Consider the following 21,229-nt stretch of genomic DNA (forward strand, 5'->3'; position numbering starts at 1 on the left):
TCTCACCGTACATGACACGTGATTTCTTGTTGCCAATGATAGCGACGTCGCTAACCATTTTGTCTACAACTGCATTCCTATGCACAAAGCAGCTGTGAATTTGAGAAGTGTTTTCAAATGACAAAATGTATCCTTCACAGTATCTCGTTAGTCAAATATCCAAATGGGGCCTATCACTGTGCAGCATCAGCTATGTTGTCACAATCCGCCAGCTAACCTTTCCAACGTAAGTTAGCTGCCTGTAGTGATCTCTGCATTGCTTGCAGCGCGCAACATGCTAGCTATAGCCCGCGATGATTACGGAAGCAAGAAAGCTATATAAGAGCATGAGCACTTTTTCGAGCAAGCCATTGACTGTATAACTATATTTATTTATATGGTTAACAGAGAAGTGGATCGAAGTACACTACGGTTTCCAAGCTAGAAAGCAACACTACCTCGTCTTGCATTTTTGGATTTTTTACTAAACTGAAACAGAAAGCTAATGACAAATTCTCATCAGAACTCACCCTGGAGGTTTCCTTTAAATGATAGCGACAGAGAGTGTGGTCCAGATCAAAACCAATAACATCACAGTCTGACAGAGAGAAGTGCTCGCTCATTGTGCCTGGTTAGCGGCGAAATTAACACGTTATGTATCTCAACTTGCACGCTGTGGAAGGACTGTATGTGACAATGTCACGGAGACTGCTACAATCAGGGTACCCGCAGCCTCCAATACATTCGTCTGTACCACAGCACGTGGGATGGCTCTACATACACTGCAAAGCACCGTTATAATAGGGCTTCTGAGCTGATTTTTGCTTGAAACGTTAAAGCCGCAATACAGCTGCTACTTTGTATTACTGACAGTCATATTTAGATGCCTGTCTTGCAGGCCTTTTACAAATTATGAACGAGAAATTGGATTGGGAAAATGCTGTAAATGCAGTAACTTCCGGGTGATAATACCGTAGTGTAGGAGACTGATGCGCACCTAATACCGTAGTATGTCGTGCCGAACACAAAACATGCTTCATTACGGTAGTGTGTCGCACGGTGGTTCCCAAAGCTTACTGAAATGTAACCAAACAGAAATTATTTGTGCGAATATTTTTTTTTTTTCCAGTTATCTGTCAAAACAACCGCATGTGCACTTTAGTTCGCTGCTCATATGTGTGCGTTTGATTGACTGCCGTAAATGTCTGCGGGGAGTATATTATAGTAGTGTCATTATAGTAATTTTTTCTCGTGTCGCTCCCCTCATCCCGTCCCACAAACCCCAAGTGGGTTCACGTCTGATCCATAGTTTGGGAACCACTGGTTTAGCATATAACATATTTTCTTCAGTTTCCAAAGTGTCCACCTTTCAAAATACTAAATAAAGTCAATCTTTTCCGATTTATTTACCCTACATAATCCACGTTTAGATATGACACATTGATCCGGTTTCATGGACACCAATTAAGATTAGACCTGTACTAAATTGAGTTTGGTCTAGGATTATGCTTAATCTGGTTTAATCTGTGTCTACAAAAATGGTCCATTATCTATCAAGTTAATGGGTGCCAACCAATTACATTGTTTGGCATGTGTGAGGTTTTCCAGTTTCCAATTAGGCCTACTGTGGCTATATTTGGAGTGGTTTACTGTACTCAGTGCCACAGCCAACCCTGGTAAGGTCAGGATTTGATTTCAGGCCATGAGGCACATCACTACACCATATGACACTGCATTCAGCCAGATGTCTCGCCTAGTAAAATAATATGTTGTATGGAAATAAACAATTGAGAAGAAATGTTGCACTGGTACACTGAAACTGGACACATCAGATGTGGAGTAAAGTTTTTTGGACCAATGAGTCTAAATTTGACATTTTCGGAAGACATTACGTAATCCACCAATGAAATTAAATGACAGCATTTAAATTAAAAGGAGCATTTAAAGGACACTTCATACTCAAACAACTATTTTTAGTGAACTTGACGTAACTGTTTTTATCTACACGTCCGGAATGCAAAACAGGTATTTCAAGGCGGGCGACGCAACAGTTAACGCCGTCCTGCTCGGCGGGTTGTGTTGAGAGTACACAGGTTCAGGTGAGTGTAGTCCAGGAAATGCGATAAGCTTCATTCGCTAACAAGTGGCAATATAACGCCTTCGCTTTACTGGCCAAGGAGTGTTCTCATTACTTTTTTCCACTCAGGCCTATAGATTTTTAACAAGTGTTTCAGGAATGGACTGGACGGAACTTTCTGATTTTATTTCCAGCCACCCATTTTGAAATTCTCACTACTCTGAATAGATTGTTAAACTGATGGATGTAGCCTACCGTTTTTCCTATCGTTTTTGTTTCACAGCGTTACTTCATGCAATCTATGCTGAGGGCGAAGCCGAATCAGAATGGACGTCAGGGAATGGTGCGCCACATGTATTCTGACTGTTTTCCCGTGCCTAAAAACTTCAGCCTCTGACAACGAGGGGGTCGGTCATGAGAAGCGAGACATTGTGATAATTAGAAATCCCCATGCGGAGGAGGCACCTACACGGCCACTGCCGCCGGTGCCCCCAAAGGACTCGGGATCAATCTACACCGCATTGTACGACTACACTGCTCGGACTGAGAATGATTTGAGTTTTAGGGCCGGGGACAAGCTCGAAGCTCTGGATAAAAGTGCCGGTGAATGGTGGTTAGCCAGAGCACTCACTGGAATCTCTGCCAACGAAAAGGGATACATTCCGGCGAACTATGTGGCACCCGTGGAGAGTTTGGACGCCGAGCCGTGAGTAGCCAACTTGGTTATCTCTATGTTTGAAGTAAAAAAAAATTTTTTTTTAATCCTGTCTTTGGTTATAGAAAAAGGCATTCCACCCATTCAAAACTCTTTTTACATTTGTATACGTTTATATTGCACTGTATCATTTTTGGCACACACTTTGCTTTTTAAAAATTATTGAATATATTTAGAGTAGCAGGTAGATAATGCGCAGTATAATCAGCGAGGACAATTTGCATTACCACTGTGATTTCCTCATTCCCCTCACTGTTGTGACAATTGTAGATCTAATAATAGCCATAGCAATTGTCGTAGTCACGTGAAAGCTGCGTTAAAATGATATTTCAGTAGTTTCGGGGAATTTGTTTAACTCATGCTTGTCTCACTTAAGTTAGAGCGCGAATTAATCGCTGCGCGAAACTTTGGTTAATGATTAAAGGCGTGCAGAAAATGCTCTTGGTTTAACAGGAGTTTAAAGTTCAGAGAATACGGTGAGAAGTAATTTATGGGAATTCCACCAGGAAACACACAAGCCTAAACAAAGAACTGGATATCAAGCCAAATGAAATTCAGTAGCCTATGTAGCTACCCTGAACACTGATACATCAGAGACTCTATTTAAGTTGACTATTGCACGAACTTATCATGTGATCAAAGCTCGAAAGAGCAAACCACAGTAATACGTAAAGAAACCAGTCTAACTGGGTGGTTTCAGGTGGCCATCCTGCTAAAGCGAACAGCTCTGTCAAGAAGCGTATTGAATAGAACCTTACTCATGCTTACAATTTATGTTTTGGCTGTAACTACGTTACAGAATATGTGGCCTGAGAATTGCAGCTTTTGTTTAAAAGAAGCGTACATACATATGTGGATACTAACTCCAAAGAAATCATGACTGCTGAGAACAAAATAAAGGAAGTGTGAAGTCCTTATGTATGCCTCAGTGTGTTAACTGATATTTAAGATTATCCCAAACATGGACCAAGAATTGAATTCAATCAAATCTAATTTCCATACTCACACTTTATAGTGAGACTGTTACAGGGTGCTTTTCAAAGCATACAGGAGATAAAAAGAAGTGAGAAAATGAGAAATTAAAATCTGTTATTAGAATGAAGATCAATCACTGCAACGCTTTGTCAATCAAACTGTGATGCCAGTTTGATTGACAAGTGATAAAATTAAGATGAGCACATCCAGATTTTTCAGCCCCAAGCTCTGTGTGGAGTACTGCTTGGGTGCAAAACAGAAGCGTGGGCTCTGAGCAGTTTCTCTAAAATGTCTCCACAAAACGGGATTTTTGATTGGTTGCAGATGGTTTTTTCCCGACACAAAGAGATTGGATGCGGAGAAGATGCTGCTTTCTGAAGGAAACCAGCACGGAGCTTTTCTCATCAGGCAGTGTGAAAGCCAGAAAGGGGAGCTATCTCTCTCAGGTAAATTCCCACGCACTGAGCTCAGGATTTTCACGCCTCCTTTTAAATTTGATATTTGTAAAACTCGGTGCCAACTTAGGGCTTACTGGCTGCTGTCACAAGCATGTCCCACAGCGGGTTGACCCTGTACTGCATGAATAAAAACAAAGAGAAGGCGGTTTCTGCTGTGAAGGCCTTTGTCGTTGCCCATATGCTGTTGTGTGGAGTACCTTGGCATGCCACTAATGGTTTAGTGTGCATTTTTAGACATTCCAGGAAATACCAGTCTGCTATTTTATGTCATCATTTGTGTTATCGCTAGTTTTGGAAAGTTGTTTTGGAAGCTATAGTTTTGTTGTTTTTAGCGTGCAATTAATTGGAGGCTCCTGGCTGCTTTCAAAAGTAGATTTCCTCCTTCTGGTAAACTCACTCTTATCGCTTTAAGCTTGTTCTGATGAAGTATTACTGTTACTCAGCGACCAATGAATAATGCAAGGTCATAAATGAGAACAAAGGACACCCTTTCCTCTCATAAAAGAAAAAGAGGGTGTGTCACAAATGACTGGAAACACGTGAATCTGTGCAGTTCCTCCTAATTCTGATAACTGACATTACTCTATTCTTGGGTATACTGTGAATTGTATGAAATATGTAATGTCAGTAATTATGTAATGCTGACTGCATTTTTAGCAAGTATAACTCAACAGAGTTATTTCTTTTCTTTACACAATTATCCATTAGTTTGAGTCATCTTCTCATAAAGAATTTACATATTATTTGTGTATTATTCTTGCTAATGACGACCAAATCATAAAGTCATAAAATGCCCAATTACGTTTGTTCTGTTCTGTTGTAAATATGGGCAGGTACTGTATCAGTTACTGTACTGAACCCTGACACTGAACTTTGACTAAAGTGTCTGCGCATGAAGCACTGAAGGTTTACCTTCCTCTTTAAATGCCTTAAGTCAAAATTCTGCCCTTCAAACTCCGCTGTCTCTGGTGACTCACACTAATTCAGTTCCCAGAGAATGAGGAAAGCTTCTGGAAAACTGTTACTCCCGGGCTCTGATTCATTTCCATTGCTTTGATATTTATTTGTTGGTTGCCTTTTTAACCAAAGTGACTTCCGTGGCCATTGAGGCAGACAACACCTAGAACATTTAACGAGGGTACCAAGGAGTACCAGAACAGAATAAGCAGAAACGCTGTAGCTATGCGTCAGACTCCCAATGCACAAGCTAGTGAAATGAAATCCTATGTGCATTCATATTACTTGGTCAATACTGATACTTACAAAGGACATACCTTATAGTCAATATTTCAGTGACAAATACAAAATAAAATGAGCTTAAACAGATACACTCACAAGTACATTTGTTTCTTTAATATGCCTGTTTTTATTTTTTTTTCATGAATTTGCTAATGTGTGTGTGTGTGTGTCTTTTTCAGTATTGGACAATGGAAAGGTTAAACATTACAAACTGCGGAAACTTGACGGAGGAGGTTATTATGTCTCCCGATCAAAATGTTTTCAGACTCTAAAGGAACTTGTAGAGAACTATTCCAAAAACGAAGATGGCCTATGCGTGCGTCTTAATGAACCTTGTAAGAAGGTATGAAATAATTTAAATTCAACATGTGGCTATGTATCCTCTGCAGTAGAGTATGTATGAGTAGAAATGCAATATTGTTCAGTTTCTGTTACTGTTGTATGTTGTATGGTAAGCAGTATAGTGTTTAGAGAGGTATTTCATAAATATACTCTTCATGGAGTGACTGTTGTCGTACCACACAGGGAAACCATTGGCAGTAAAACCAGTTTTTTTTTAATATGTATGCAACCATTTATTTTATATGTATGCAAAAGAGTTTGCTAACCAAATATCATAAAGTAAAATATTTACTTGAAACCTGAGATACGAAACTATATCATATGCCTTCACACTTTTCATTTGACAACATTTTTAGAGAGCTGTGTTGTTGGTGTGAGGTAATTTGACTGAATGTAACTACCACAATCTGCAAAACATTAAAGGCATTACTTAAAACTCATTAAGTTCTGATCGACCCGCAAGCATTTGGAGATCAGCCAGGTATAGTTTAGCAAATAATGAAACGCAACCATTAGAGCCATCCGATAACCTGGAAGGTGACCAAACTGCCACCTTCAAAGAGTGTTTGCAACGGGAGATTAGGGCATTTGCGTTGCACTGAGATGGATCCAGTTTGATTGGCAAGTGATAAAATTAGGCTGAGCACATCCAGGTTTTTCAGACCCCAAGCTCTGTGTGGAATATTGCTTGGGGTGCAAAACTGAACTGTGAGCTCTGAGCAGTTTCTCTAAAATGTCTCCACAAAACGGGATTTTTGATTGGATCCTGACCTCCGCGTCTCTCCGCTCTGCAGCTGGAGGCCCCACAGACCCACGGCCTGTCCTACGACACAGTGGACCAGTGGGAGATCGACCGCGCCTCCATCCAGCTGATGAGGAAGCTGGGAGCCGGGCAGTTCGGCGAGGTGCACGAGGGCCTGTGGAACGGCACCACCGCCGTGGCGGTGAAAACCCTGAAACCCGGTAAAGTGCGCCCGGCCTGGCCTGGCTTCTCGCTCGCCGGGAAGCCATAGAGCGTTTGGGTTTTGCGCTAGTGGTGGTGTCCGTCAGGCAGCTCACATTTTCATCAGTAATTTTTCTGAGTTGATTGGGTTCAGTTAAAAAAACTGCCTTCTAAATGTTTTATAGCTATGTATGTTGCTACAATAAACAATCCAAAACAAATAGTTTATTTTCGTTGGTACAGTAAATACTGTAGTTTAGCGAAAAATCTAATTCAGCCATTCGAACCGAGCAATAATCTGGAAAGTCAACAAAATGGCTCCCACAGTACATGCTGTACCTAAATTCAAATTACATTGTTTTGTACTGTTTCTCTGTTGCAATACTAGGGATTAAGATGAAATTGTGCAGTTTTGACAAAGAATATGTTTATAAGTGTCACTTAAGTAAAAGGTGATTACATATGATACAGTTCATATCCACCACCTCCTTATACTCCAACATATGAACATATTAAAGTGATTGTATACTACTCTAGGTATGTTACTATGGAGATTTCATGCTGTAGCACAGGTACCTTTTTCTTTGGTGTCAGAAGTGACAGGGTTTGTGATTGATCGCATAATTTGTTACCTTTGCAGATTAGCCAGTGACACAAGAAACGCCTGCTGTACTGTGAGAGTTTTAACAGCACCCCAGATTTATGCTTTGTTTTATCTTGTTTTCCTATAGTTAACATATGCATTTTTATGTTACTGACATGTTTTGACTTGTGGGTGATCCTAAGCAACCAAGTGTATTCTGTATAACTGTTCAAAATATCTGATCTAGGAGTGCTTAATCCTTTTAATTTAATTGTTAATGACAGTTTGTTTCTAATAAATTGTTATTGAGTTATTTGATAGTATAATCATTATCACTTTAGCATCACCTAATCTAATTAGTTTCCAGAAACTTGCTGGCTTTACAGTGGCTGTAGAAAATACACTTAAAGTGAAAAGCAACTTGTAGCTTATACTGCAATTACTTGAAGTGAATTTTCTTGCATTAGACCAAATTTAGCCCCAAATTACCTACACCAGCCATGTATCAACCATTTCATTAATCTAATTGTCCTTAACCTGTAATTTAGTTCATTTTTAAAAATATTTTTTCCAAAGCGCCGTGTGTGTCTACAAAGGCACTTTATGAATAAAAATGTATTATGAATATTGTCGTTGGGCTGCTATTGTTATCATTAACTGAAATGGTGATATTGTTGTGTCGTTCTTTTTATTATTAGGTACAATGGACCCTCAAGACTTCCTCAGGGAGGCTCAGATGATGAAGACGCTGCGTCACCCCAAACTGATCCAGCTGTACGCCGTCTGCACACTGCAGGAGCCCATCTACATCATCACCGAGCTCATGAGGAACGGAAGCCTGCTTGATTACCTCCAGAGTAAGTGTCCCTACCCTCCAAATTTTTCGAGTTCCTGCCGTCCGATGACCGTAATCATCGATGACGCAACCCCGGCTCATCCCACTCACTCGGCGTAAAAAAATCAAGATGGAAATGCCAGCCAGGACGCAGGCGTGGGGCGTCGTTCCGAAATCTCTCTCTGCCTTCGCTGCAGCTGCTTCTGTGCTGGCACGGAGAGCTCTGTGTCTTCAGAGCAGTTTGTAAAACCTGATTTTGCGCAAGAGGACATCATTAAATGTGCATAACATGCAAATAATGTTAACAACTATGAAGAATTAGTTGTTCAGGAGCGGTAAGAAACATGGAATGAACTTATTGAAAAATTCAAATTTCCTTTAATGGGACAATTTTCATTTTAGTTTTTAAAATGAAAATTGATAATTAATAATTTTTTTATTAAATATTATTATTGTTTGAAATTTGCACAAAGTGGAAGATTTGGCCAAGCTGAATCAATCGCAACACTGCTTATTTATTTGATTTTACATTTCTGATGAATCATTGACCATTGCCTTTCCATTTTTTTATTTCACTATAATGGGGAGGCTTCAGTCTGATCAGGGGCCAAACTAACACAAAAAAACACATCAGAAACGCACCTCCCATTTTAATCACATTTATTTTTTACTGTTTATTTGTTATGCTTATATTATTGTGTTTTTTTAATGTACATTTTGACTGATGCATGAAATATGATTTTGGAGCTGAAATTTGTAAGATGGCTTTAAATACGTGTTTACACAGGGATATGTACCCTACCATTAATTCTGAAGATAAGGCTCCGTAACCTTGTAAACAGGTAATGATGCGTGAAGGTTTTGGCTGTGTTATTTCGGTGAGGTTTCGATTCCAAGGTGCTGTGTTTGGTAGGCTACGCTTGGCCAGAACCTATAAGTGATGTCAACGGCAGTACAAAATAATTGTGCAGGAGAGGTCCCAAACCCAGAATGAGAAACGGATGAATTTTGGTGAGAAATAGTGAAATAATTGTACCAATGTGGAGTGAGGAGGAAATGATTAGATGTCCGTCGCAAGGTGAAAATGACTCAGCAGAGGTTTGCACTGTACCATGTGCCTAACTGTGTCATGGGAACTGTACCTTCACCTTAATGACGCATGAGAAATTGATATGGTCCGAGCGTAGGAGCGGTGAAGTTCAGCTGAGATCTTTTGCGTAATCTTTATATCTCCAGCTAAAGAGGGATACGTCAACCTCCGTCTCGTCTCCAGATTAAATGCCATGACAAAGCAGCAGATTACTGAATAGCCATGACAATTCCTTTCATTCTTTGCAGATTATGGTGTGTATGTGTCTGTGTGCCCGCATTCGTGCGCGTCTGTGTGTATGCGTTTGCATGGTTGTCAAGCTGCCAGCGTTGTTATGGGCATGCGGGTGCCCTCTAAGAAATGCTGAATTCTTTTGAGATCCTGTTGTCTGAAAGACAGTTTGTCATTGCCAGAGAGATGGTCATTTTGAGAGGTCAAATGGCTGCTCATGGCCCTGAAATATTCTGCTCTCATCCTTCATATTTCACAAGCCGACCTTGAATAGTGACACAAAGCAGAAAGTTTCATCTTGACACATTATGTCTCACAGGAACGGATTATACTTCTCATTGTCCAGCGGGACCTTGAATTTTGAAATATGTAATGCCCTTTTAAGGACAGTAACTTGTGAAATAGATTAGAATGCATGTTATTTGATTCTGTTAAAATATTTGAACAGGGAATGTTTCTGGTTGGACACTACACATTTGTCTACCTAAAGCGATTCATTGGGATGGTTTGTGCTTGAGATGTCCAAATGAGCGCTTTTTCTAATGTTATTTTCATTGCCTTTTTTCAGATAAGGAATTATCCATGCTTACATTTACTTCTTTATCAATCTGTGGTCCAAAAGCAACCAATTTCAACAAAAAAGAAAAGGAGATTTTTTTGACAAACTACTGTCATATTCCAAAAAAAATACAGTGGTTTTATATGTTTACTTGTATGCAGTGTGTAACACATTTTAATTGGGAGCATGATGGTTGTATGGCTTCCTGGTCATTGGTTTGAGTGGTTTTAGTTCTATTTCATTGGCTAGAGAACATTGAGGATTTTACCAACTGTATTTTCATCATGCAGAAGACAAAGGAGCCAAGCTGCGCCACCCAGACCTACTAGAAATGGCCGCCCAAGTGGCTGCTGGGATGGCATACCTAGAGCAGCAGAACTACATCCACCGAGACCTGGCGGCCAGGAACGTGCTGGTCGGGGAGAGCAACACCTGCAAGGTGGCCGACTTCGGCCTGGCCAGAGTCTTCATGGTGAGAGCTCCCACGTGCGTGTGACAGAAGACAAAATGGCTGATTTGCAACAGATATAATCGCACCATTACTCAAGTTAATTGTCCCTTCCGAAGATGTAGAACAATTAGCATAATTTAACATCTCCCTGAGCAAGACTTGCATTGCCTAAGAAATAACAGAATATTGAATGCCATCAGGGATGAAATTTGATATTTAAAATAAAATAATATTTTTTGACATTTCTTCACTACATGTTCAGCTTGCAAATATCATGTTTTTGCTGATTTTATTTGAATGTCTTTGTTTTGATAGTATATTGTATTAGAATACAACATTTTTTAGAGCTGGTCATCAGGCAGCCAGTGTTGCCATGGGTCTGTGGGCGCCCCCTAGTAACTGCCGAGTTCTTTTGAATTCTTGTTGTCTGATAGACTGTCTGCCCATCGCTTGTCAGAGGGATTGTCATTTTGACATGTTGTGAAATGCCTGTTCATAGACCTACAGTAAGATGCTGAACTCTCATCGTTCATATTTAACCAGCTGAGCTTGCACATTAACAAGGTCAAGGTCACTTAATTCATGGCTCAATGGGCCTCATTCACGAAACATGCGTAGGATCATGTTTGATCGTAAATTGTGTAAGAGTTTCCACGAATATTTTGGCAAGCATCATTTTTTTCTTATCTATCTGTTCATGGCTGTTTCCTTATACTAATTGCATGAACAGTCATAATGCGTCATCTCATACACCTGGAATATGCACAAAATGCAATTCATAACTTCAGTCATTCACATATTCATTAATGTCACCCATGAAAAGTATGCAAAAAAAACTTTCGGTATTTCATAAAAAAAGAAGGTCTGGACTCCCCTTTCTCAAAACCCTTAAGTTTTAAGGTGTTTCCTTAAATACTTCTAACTATCATTGTGCTTAAACAATGTCAAAACTTCATGAGTACCCTAGAATACTCATAGGGAAGATAATGCACATTTTTAATGCAAAACAGAATAGAACTGCTGTTCTAGCACCCCCAGTTTTTTCTTACACAAAATATTGTACAGAAAGTGCAGAATCATGATAAACTATCACTGGTCACTCAGTATTTTAGTATCTGCATCAGAATAACCTAGATACTAACAGTGGAGCAGACTAAAGAACACACAAGTAATTAAACAACTACTTTAAATTCATTTGAAATAACGAAACAAATACAAGCACACATCTATAGTTGGAGGCGTGAATGTATACTGTATAAAGCTTTAATTCCACATTATTAAATACTCTGGTGGACAGGTTTCAAACTCCGTTGAACCTATTTTTAAATATTGAACAACTTTCACTGGCTCTGACAAGAATCAATGCACACTTATATCAAATCATATACATGTTAATTAAAGTGCATTATAATTGCATAATTTGCCCATAGATTTGACACACTGGAGAAAACTCTTGCATGCACTGAAAAGCAAGAGCAAGCCATTGGAGGGCCTGTCACAGAGACTTGCATTCCATTCATTTTGTGAAGTGAAGGCTTTGCACCGATGAGACTGTTTCCTCGTGCAACGCGATTGATCTAAGAAGCGAGTCGCATTTTTTGCATTGTGAAGGGAGAGCACTCCTGTAGCTTGCTCCGTAGGTGAAGAAAACCCGTTTCCCAGCACATAACACTCAGCATTCATCTTTGCAGCTGTGTAGAGGCCTGTGGGTCCTTCGCCACACATTTTTAACTGACTTCTTTCAGCTTTGCACCTGTTCAGCTTTAGCTTTTGCAGTGCTTTCAGTTTGCTTAAGGGTTTTGCATCTTTTGGGGTTTGCTAAGAAGATTCCCAGGAGAGGTTTGCAGTGTAAACTAATGTTAAAAATGAAAGTGATTTAGTGAGTGTCTTTTGAAAGCTTTTCTATTTTCAAAATGTGTAACATTAACATGAGTGGTTTCCTTTGGAAAAGTTGGATAATGAAAACGTGTATGAAGCCAAAGAAGGGGCCAAGTTCCCCGTGAAGTGGACGGCACCTGAGGCCATCCACGGCCACAAGTTCAGCATCAAGTCTGACGTGTGGTCCTTCGGCATCCTCCTGTACGAAATCATAACCTTTGGACAGATGCCCTATCCAAGTAAGGGTTCCTTTTGCATTTGTTGCTGCTGTTCACTACTCAAATGGAATATAGTGGAAAACATACTGAAATATAATATTTGGTCAAGATGTTGCAACACTTGACAGTATTTGGGCATGTATTTAAGTTTTAGATATTGCAACTTATGTTTTTAGAAAAACACTGCTGGGAAATATGTCATGCTACATTTTCAAAAGTCTGTATATTTACGTCATGTTGTAGTACATTGCATTTCTGTTGGGGACCTCTGTTTCTATAGAAAAAAAAGATAATTTGCTGCTTTGCTCATCAGTGTCAACGCGCCGGTCAAAGATTGGTGGTTGGGGAAGAGAGAGAGGAGGATAAAGGCCAAATTGTGTCAGAGATATGCCCTGTGGCTAATTACCGCGTAGACATCTGGTGCTCATTCTAGTCTGTAGTTAAGCCTTGTCAAAAAGTATTAATGGAAACATCCCGCCCGTGATAGGCTGAAAAGAACAAAAACATGCCATTTGAAAATGCCTGTCACTCTGGAAAATGTGATCGATTTACCTTGCAAGGTTTTTTTATGAAGATGTTAAAGTAGCAGGTTCTGATCATTAACTGTGCTGACCTTGTATTAGCTTCAATTAGCGAGCATTAGCTTCAATTAGAGGGGAAATTGGCTCTTGAAGATTAAGCACGTCCTCTTCCAATCATGTTTTTTTCACTATCTTTCGTGTTCTTGAACCAGCCATGACCAACTACCAGGTGGTGCAGAAGCTGCCCACTGGGTACCGGATGCCCTGTCCGTCAAACTGCCCCGCCGTGCTGTACAACATCATGATGGAATGCTGGAAGGAGAACGAGCAGGAGAGGCCCACGTTTGAGACCCTGCAGTGGAAGCTCGAGGACTTCTTTGACTTGGACGTGTCGTCTTACGACAATTCGAGAAGCCATTAGCGAAGCCGTCGATGTACAGGTACTCTTTGCATGCGGTATCAAATAACCGAGCTAGAATTTAAAAAATTATTCTTGAACACGGGTGGCATGTGTGTTTTCTCACTAATTAACCATAGAAGTGAAAAGTCAGCGGACCAGACATTTTTGCACTTTTCTGTTGGCAGTAAGCATAGTGTGTATACTTTCAGAAGCGAAGGGCCTAGAATATGCTCACTCCAAGGAATCTGAGATTTGAGTCATCACCATTTTGCTGTTCTTCTTCTTGTTTCATTCCCTGAAACGTTTTTCGAAATGAAGATTATCTCAGCTAACTGGTTTAAGTCTCAGCCAAAGACCTACAAATGACATTTCCTTGGCTAAAAATATTTTTGGCTTGCAGGAAGATTATCCCAATTTGGGAATTGAATTATTCTCTCATCAGTGTATGTATGTGTTATATTGTGTGTGCTTTTTCTTGCAATGGGTCTTGACAGAATAAGCAGACAGGCAGCAAGATGATATGCTATAGTAACCTTAAAGTGACTTTATAATGACCGGAATATCAAGATGACTATATTAAAATTTAAAACATGTTTTTTTCTCCCGAAATCGTCAATGGTAACATTCTTTAATAGGTTGCTAGACTGAAATATTTCTGCAAAATCGATTTGCTTATGTACATGTAAATTAATAGAAAAACATTATTTGGATGTTCTTATGTAATGACTGTTTTTTTTTATCTCTTTACATGTTGAAGAATACAACTTGTTTTTATAAAAATGTGTTTGTATTTGAAATGTAAGCTTCAAGTACACAGTTTTTTTTCTAAATAAATTCTAAATTGTTAACTATGTATAAATATACTGTATTAACATAATATACTATGTTATATCTGATTTAACTCCCAAAGACCCTTTAGTTTGCATTCTGTAAAATGTAAAATTTAGATGTTTATTAATTGGCTGTTTGTGTCGGTGCAGTTAACATGATTCCTGTGTTGTGTTAGAAAATCCTTTTGGGAGTATTGTTTAAATTTTTGCTGTATTAAGAGAATGTCTGTTAAGGTTGTTAATTAACTTTTAATTAAAGGTTGTGTAATTTGTATGCAACCTTGTTTGTACATAATTGTAAATCATTTGTTAGAATTATTTGGTAATGCCAAATTAGTAATATATTTTTGTAGTTTTAAAAAATTAAACTACTGAAGTGATTAACCTTTGGGATTTATATTTTTGTTTTTAATTAAACTACTTATTTTCATACAGTGTCCATCACTCCACAGACAGAAATTTTGCTTGAAACGTGTGTAATTTCCTCTCTTTACCACTTGGTGGTGCTAACGGATTCTTGGTGTATCATTCATTTCTGACATGGCATGTGCTTAATTTTTACAAAATGAACTAATGAAATTTTAATAAAGGTAAGCCAGGTTATTAACAGAATCTGGCCAATTTGGAAAAAAATAAATTTTGTCCATAATTTCATAAAATTATAGATATGATGACAGAAAAGGTGCAATATTATCATGTGAAATGCATATTTATATAATCTGAAATGAACTGAGCATAACAGCGCTCTGAACATAACTGTCAGCGCTGTTCTTGCTGTTATTGTCAGGTAGACCCTTGAATGGGTTTCATGAATATCGCTTTCAGTTAAAAACCACACAAGAAGTTTTCACCTAAAACCCTTTGTTCTTTCTTCTATATATAAAATATGCTGCTGTGGTATCTGACGTGCATACAGATTTGGAGAAGGTGACAAGTGAAAGGATTGCAAAGACTGTCCTAATTTTGTCTGTTCATGCTGCCTGTGTTTGCAGAAGCTGTAGTTACTTTGCCAAGAAAACCCCAGGAGATGATGCAATGTAGTCTTATTGTTAGCATGAGGCTTGTGTTAAATTATGTAGGTGTTCCTTGAAAAGAAATTGTGGCAAAGGCCTTGGTCCGCTGTCTACACTGATGCATGGAACTTACAGGACTGGGCATCATAAATAGTGCTTTATAAGTTCTGCACTTTTAACAATAAACGAGCTCTGCATTCCATAATTTACAGACAATGAAACAATTTCAGTGTGTGTGTGTGTGTGTGCCTCTGTGAGAGAGGTTTGAGAGATTAAGGGACAAGAGAGCAGTAACATTTTCAAATGGCTTGGCACCCAAGGAGCTGGAACGTGGCATTTCCCATAATCCTCTGCTGGCTCCATGCACCAGTGAGGATTGTAGTTTTGTGCTGAACCTGTCTGAAGTGAAGCTAGGGACCAGGAACACAACTCAAGCAACTATTTTCCACTGCTTTCCCTGGAGTGTACCATTGGGTGGAAAGCTGTTTGCTGGAGATATTTCATTTGCTGGAGATAACACAAACCTGATTCTCATCAATGCCAAGTCTTGATTCGCTTTGCTTTTTTTTGTGTAACTCTGGTCGACTCTCTGTCATGGAATGAACACCACCGGCCCCATACAACTTCCCTTTCTCTCAAATGGTTCTGCTTAGAGTCTCTGATAAACTGTCCTATGTTGATTTGCCAGGACAAGGTCATTGGACCATGAAGACTGCTTCAGAAAAATGTAATGTAATGCATGCTCCAGCTTTTCAATCACACAAGCTTTACTTGGCTGGTGTTAATATAACATCTGATAGCATCTGGTTTCTGAACATTGGGTTCCATGCAGAACATGCAACAAAGCACCACCAATAAATAAAATAGAAAATACTTTGCGCAATGCACAAATGTCACTGCATGCGAAGGCTTTGCCTACTGACTATAGGAAGTGATGCAAGGGAACGCAGCTGTATTCATCTGTATTGCAAATACTGTACTAGAAAAAAACATGAATGGAGTATACCTAAGAAAGTGGAACAAACTTAATTTAAGAGCAGATGTGGTTCATCACCTGGCATTAAAATGAAGACTTCTGAGACTTGAATTCTGAGCTGAGCACCATTATATTCTAAAGTATTGATTCTAGTCTGATGGATGCTTGTTTCCTACTGAAAATTGAAGGGGAAAAGTATGGTAATATTTCACATGTGAAATGATCTGTTCATCATTTTTAGCCACTGACTGCACTATGGCCAGATCTCAATCCTTTAAAAATAATAATAAAAGCCACTGGCGGAGTTTGCAAATACTGGTGATGTGCTTTTTTTAAGCATCAAACATTGGTGGATTTAACCTCAATCGATCTTAAGTTATGAGTTCATTTAGAATACTAGAAGGGCTATTGCAACATCAGTCACTGCGGAAAAAGATTTATCTTAATTTATTTTTTGTTTTGTTTTGTTTTGAGAAAGCACACAGACAGTGGCCCACTTTGGAAAATACTTGTCTGTTTGTATTAAAATGTATATTTTTCTCCATTTACAACAACAGCTCACAATAACAGCAAGTATGTTTTTCTGTTTATCCCTGTAGGGCTGTGGTAGATTTGACTGTGGTCATAAATTACAGTCAGACATGAGGTGATTGCTCTTGGAAGGAAAAACAAGTGAATGAGACAGGTTTGGGAAGAATTATTCAAATGAATCAATCTTGTTTGCATGGAGCAGGGGAGATCTGAAAAGACAGCGTTGCTGAAATGAGATCCATAATTTATTCTTTTTCAACACGTTTATGTGTACATAGTTAATTCCTTTATTCATAAAGACAAGCTTGATGTTCTATACTATGTGTTGCTTTTTGAGTGCGTGTATCCCAATGAATCTTTGATTGACTGTGACACAATAACTATGCGTCGAATGAAATAAAGGGCATTTTGCTCACTGTTCGATAGACTTTAACTCAAAATCTGGTGATATGAGCCACGCTCCTTGCATCAGGATCACGAGGTTTCCATATCAAAAAGTCAATTTTAAAACAATAAAAATGTATTGAGTTGAAAATGTTTTTTGTACCTCAAAAATGGAAACAATAAAAGTAGCCGTAAATCTCCTCCTTAGCAGTGGTGCTCGGTGAGGGTGACAAAGACAAAATAAAATGCTGCCGTGGGTGGTTGCGAAAGATAATTTGCTATATACTGTAGCATGATTTAGAAACTGTATTTTCTAATGTTGTTTTACTTTATATTTTGCCTGCAAACTGCAATGCTGTTTTCTCCTCAGTAATCCTTACAGGTAATCCATAAGGACTTTTATTTCATGCAAGAGCTGTTGTGTTTAGTTTTTTTTTTTTTTTTTTTTTTAAATCATCATCATATCTCCTTATGCCATTCCATAATTCATCCTTCATTAAAATTTGTTATTTTTCTTTTCCAAATGAACATATTTCAGACAGGCAACCTGACATGGAACCTGTGGTGTCTGTCTCATTCACACTGTAGACCGGAACCCAAGTTGCAGATTATTTGTTTGCCTTCTCCGAGCAGTTAATTCACTGATTGATCCCTTTTTTAGAAATTACATTTCAGCCATTTTCCTACGAATCAATCACTCGCTTAAAGACTTAAGTCTTATCTGCAAATGTCATGATGTGTCTGAGGCAAGTGCCCAGGGACCAAAAAGATAATCAGAGCTTCTCTCTCACCAACCGTAGATTGGCCTTTTATTACAAGAGAAAAATGCGTACAAAGGGCTTTTTCCTGTTGCTCTCAATGTTTCTTCTGTAATGAACAAAAAGGCAAGCCATTTGTCTCTAGGCCTTTTACATGACAGAGGTAACAACAGCCTGATGTAAAATGTTAACTCCAGCATCATAGGGCTGAATAGAACAGTATTACCTAGTTACAGACAGTACCATGATGAAGTGGTCTCTGTAGAAATAGAAGGACCCTTTAGGAGTAACTTGAATGATATATTGTCCTATATACACTCTGTGATGTGAAAGGATAGGTCTAACTAAATCATATGACATGCCGAAATATATACAAATAAAACGTGCTTCTTTACTGTTATGTGAAGTCCTGGAATGCGGGTGCAGGCTAACATCTAATCAGACATCAGAGATGCCCAGTTTTGCGAATGCATGAGCAGCAGCAGCCCAGGAACCTCAAGTGTGAATGAGAATTGCTCTTATTACTAGGAATCAACCATGACATTTCAGCAGGGCTTGCAGAAACCGCCATCACAGAGACAGACAAACATGATGTCAGACTCATACGCAGGAGAAGCGAAACATCCCGTAAACGCTCGCAAAGCCGAGCTCGTCGAACGGAAGACGCTTCGAGACGCCATCGGCCAGACGCGTTCATCCCGCGCCTAATTCACTTACGAGGTCGCCTCCTCGCCACGTGGACAACCGGTGACTTACGAAGGCCGGGATTCGTGTTGACTTCAAAATATCATCCCCCTAATGAATGTTTTGCGTCTGGGAGCAGAGGGGAAATGTAATTATATTACCAGCGAGGGGTCAGCCCGGGGTCAGGGGGCCAGCGTCGGCAGGGAGCCTGCCGAGCGTCCGGGCCGCGTGATGGATGGACTCCGCCTGCCGCGGCCGGCCGGCATCGATCCCGCCACCTCTAATGGCCTTCCGAAGGGAACCGGGACATCCTCCCAGAGGGCCGGGATCGTTCCGGCGCCAATCGCCTACGCCGTTCCTGTGCTCGCCGTTCGCGTCTTCACCACGCATCGATCCGGCGGTGCCGCTTTCGATGATGGAGGCGGGTGCGGAGGGGGAGGGGGAGGGGACTTTAACCTCATCGCGGTGGCCCTCGGATGGCTGTCAAAGTCAAGTGTGGAACTCTTACCGCCTTACCATGTGGCTGAGGCAGACCCTTATTCTGTTACTGAATCTCTGTGGTCCTTTCCATGGGTCCACAGCAGGCCAGAGCAGATGTTTCTCTTAAAGACAGGGACACCCTTGTCACCAAGGACAGTGCTTGTGTAAGTCTTTGTGTAATTGACTGCAATTATTCTTTATCTGATCATGTGTGATGGATATAATTGCCTCATTTGATTGTCACTGCACTTCTCCCTGTATGGTTTTTTCTTTTATTATTTGACATTCTCCTACATAAAAAATTATTTTTATATAACAATACTTCCTTATGTTTCATGCAAAACGTCAACAGTTGCCTTTCCGGAACAGAATCTGTACTTGGACTTGTTTCAGGGCAATACAAATAGCTGAAGATAGGTTGCATCCCCCTTAAGCCCAACACTGCAGATGTAAGCACCTTGTGTCAATCTCTTACCTTTATGTATGAAAACAGCCGCCTGCTCCTTCCTGCAGGCTGTGGACAGCATCAGCACCCCCACCCACCCCCCCACCCCCCACTGCCTGGGGGAGTGTGGAAGGGCTGTCGTGTGCATCGGGTGCTCAATGCCAGGCTAGACAGTTCTCAAACTCCAGCCTTGGCAAATGGGCTAAACTGAGAGTCGGTGCAAAGCGCGGTGTGTAGTGAAATAGGGCCTGTGGTGCTGCTCCTCCCAGGTGTGATGTTTCACTATACCTTACGACCTGACAAAGACCTGTGTGGTCGAAACATTGTCCTCCCTGATTGCGCAATAAAACATTACGTTTGGGAGTAACAGCCGCGCGCTGGCTGCATTTATCCTCGTCGTAAATCGCGAATCCGAAATCCGAGGGAAAACTAGACGGCTGGAAGGACGGAGCTCAAGAACAGCAACCGGTGCTATAAAGCGAGAAAACATGCTCTGAAAAGGAAGTATGAAGAATGGAGTCGTAATTTTCATTGGCGTGCTTGATTAATGTCGTCAAACGTTTTTTGTCGTTTATGTATTTGCGTTTATGTACCTCACCATGAATACGAGTATTGCCATTACATTTTCAAATCTATTCGTCTGAAGGTAAGACCATGTTCTTGTTAAAGAACATGACATATTTACGACAGTTCCTAGGCTATTGTAATCTATTTATTGTAGAGTCTGAACAGCGCTGTTTACATATATGTTTATAAGCCTTGAGAACAAGGAATTAACATAAGAATTGAGGTTCATCATTTTTTGGCCCTTTGCGAGTGTCTCATATGGACAATGAGATGAGTGAAACAGTCACGATGTTTTAAATTCTCTCAGACGTGCACGGTTGAGCGCGCTTGCTGCTTCGCGAGGGGTTGTGTTCGGAACGACGGGATTCCTCTCGATTGCGGCGTTCCGTTTCACGGCTCCGGTGCTCGAACAGCCGGAGGGCGCGCGGCGGCGCTCCCGCCTCCGAATGAAAGCGGGCCCGGATAAACGGCCCTTTCTTTTTTTTATTCCACGGAAAGCGATCTCCGCATGCTTCCTGCGTGCGTTCCCGCCCGCCGCAATCTGCATAAGCGAACAGATGTCAAAGGTGGTCGTTTGGTGGACGCGTGAGGAGCATGTTGGAGGTAATGAGGGGGAGGCGCTCTCGCTGGAGCGCGCTAGGCTACGGCGCCGAAGGGCTGCCCCTGCTCCCCGCCACCGTATTTAAGCATTAAAGGCAGATGCCCCAGAAGGCTCCGTTTACTGCCCCTGCACGCTACCAACAGGGGCAGAATTACCCAGAGTCCTGCTGCTTTGCCATATGGCTCCACCGCTAGTCCCAGTGACACATTAAGGCGGCAGTTTGCAACTCGTATAGCAGGAATGGGGTCTGAGGAAGCGCTAAATGGCTTTTACCAAACACTGTGGTTAAAGGAGACACGTCGTTTTCTCAATGGCTTTCATTCGACCGGCTCAACTGCTGCTTGTCCTTGGCGGGATCAGCTGCTGTCTGTGCTTTCTTATTTCTAAACGTTTGAAATTGTTTTGCAGTTGGATTTTGAGAATTAATTATTTCTGGTAACAAAAAAAAAAAACAAAAGTAGACATT

At 40.4% G+C, this 21,229-nt stretch overlaps 2 protein-coding genes across 4 annotated transcripts in view; one reads left to right on the plus strand and one right to left on the minus strand.

Moving 5' to 3' along the window:
* nt5dc1 (5'-nucleotidase domain containing 1) overlaps positions 1 to 906 on the minus strand; it is a 56,715-nt gene extending 55,809 nt beyond the window's left edge. Inside the window, exon 1 of the mRNA XM_035421924.1 lies at positions 510 to 906. Coding sequence (XP_035277815.1) covers positions 510 to 602 — 93 coding nt within the window. The 5' untranslated portion in view covers positions 603 to 906. The remainder of the gene's footprint in view (positions 1 to 509) is intronic.
* Positions 207 to 14,933, plus strand: frk (fyn-related Src family tyrosine kinase). Of its 3 annotated transcripts, none has more exons than XM_035421923.1 (9): positions 207 to 226; positions 2,340 to 2,762; positions 4,071 to 4,192; positions 5,623 to 5,786; positions 6,580 to 6,748; positions 8,010 to 8,168; positions 10,317 to 10,498; positions 12,429 to 12,594; positions 13,307 to 13,515. In XM_035421923.1, exons 2-9 carry the CDS (start codon positions 2,383 to 2,385, stop codon positions 13,513 to 13,515), a joined length of 1,551 nt encoding a protein of 516 aa, XP_035277814.1. In that variant the 5' UTR covers positions 207 to 226; positions 2,340 to 2,382. The 3 variants fall into 3 exon arrangements, with proteins under 3 accessions (XP_035277814.1, XP_035277812.1, XP_035277811.1); XM_035421921.1 differs by lacking the exon at positions 207 to 226 and adding an exon at positions 2,003 to 2,078; XM_035421920.1 differs by lacking the exon at positions 207 to 226 and having other exon boundaries at positions 2,383 to 2,762; positions 13,307 to 14,933.
* Positions 14,934 to 21,229: the final 6,296 nt, after the last annotated feature.

This window comes from Anguilla anguilla, chromosome 6, assembly GCF_013347855.1.
Source record: "Anguilla anguilla isolate fAngAng1 chromosome 6, fAngAng1.pri, whole genome shotgun sequence".
NCBI lineage: Eukaryota > Metazoa > Chordata > Actinopteri > Anguilliformes > Anguillidae > Anguilla > Anguilla anguilla.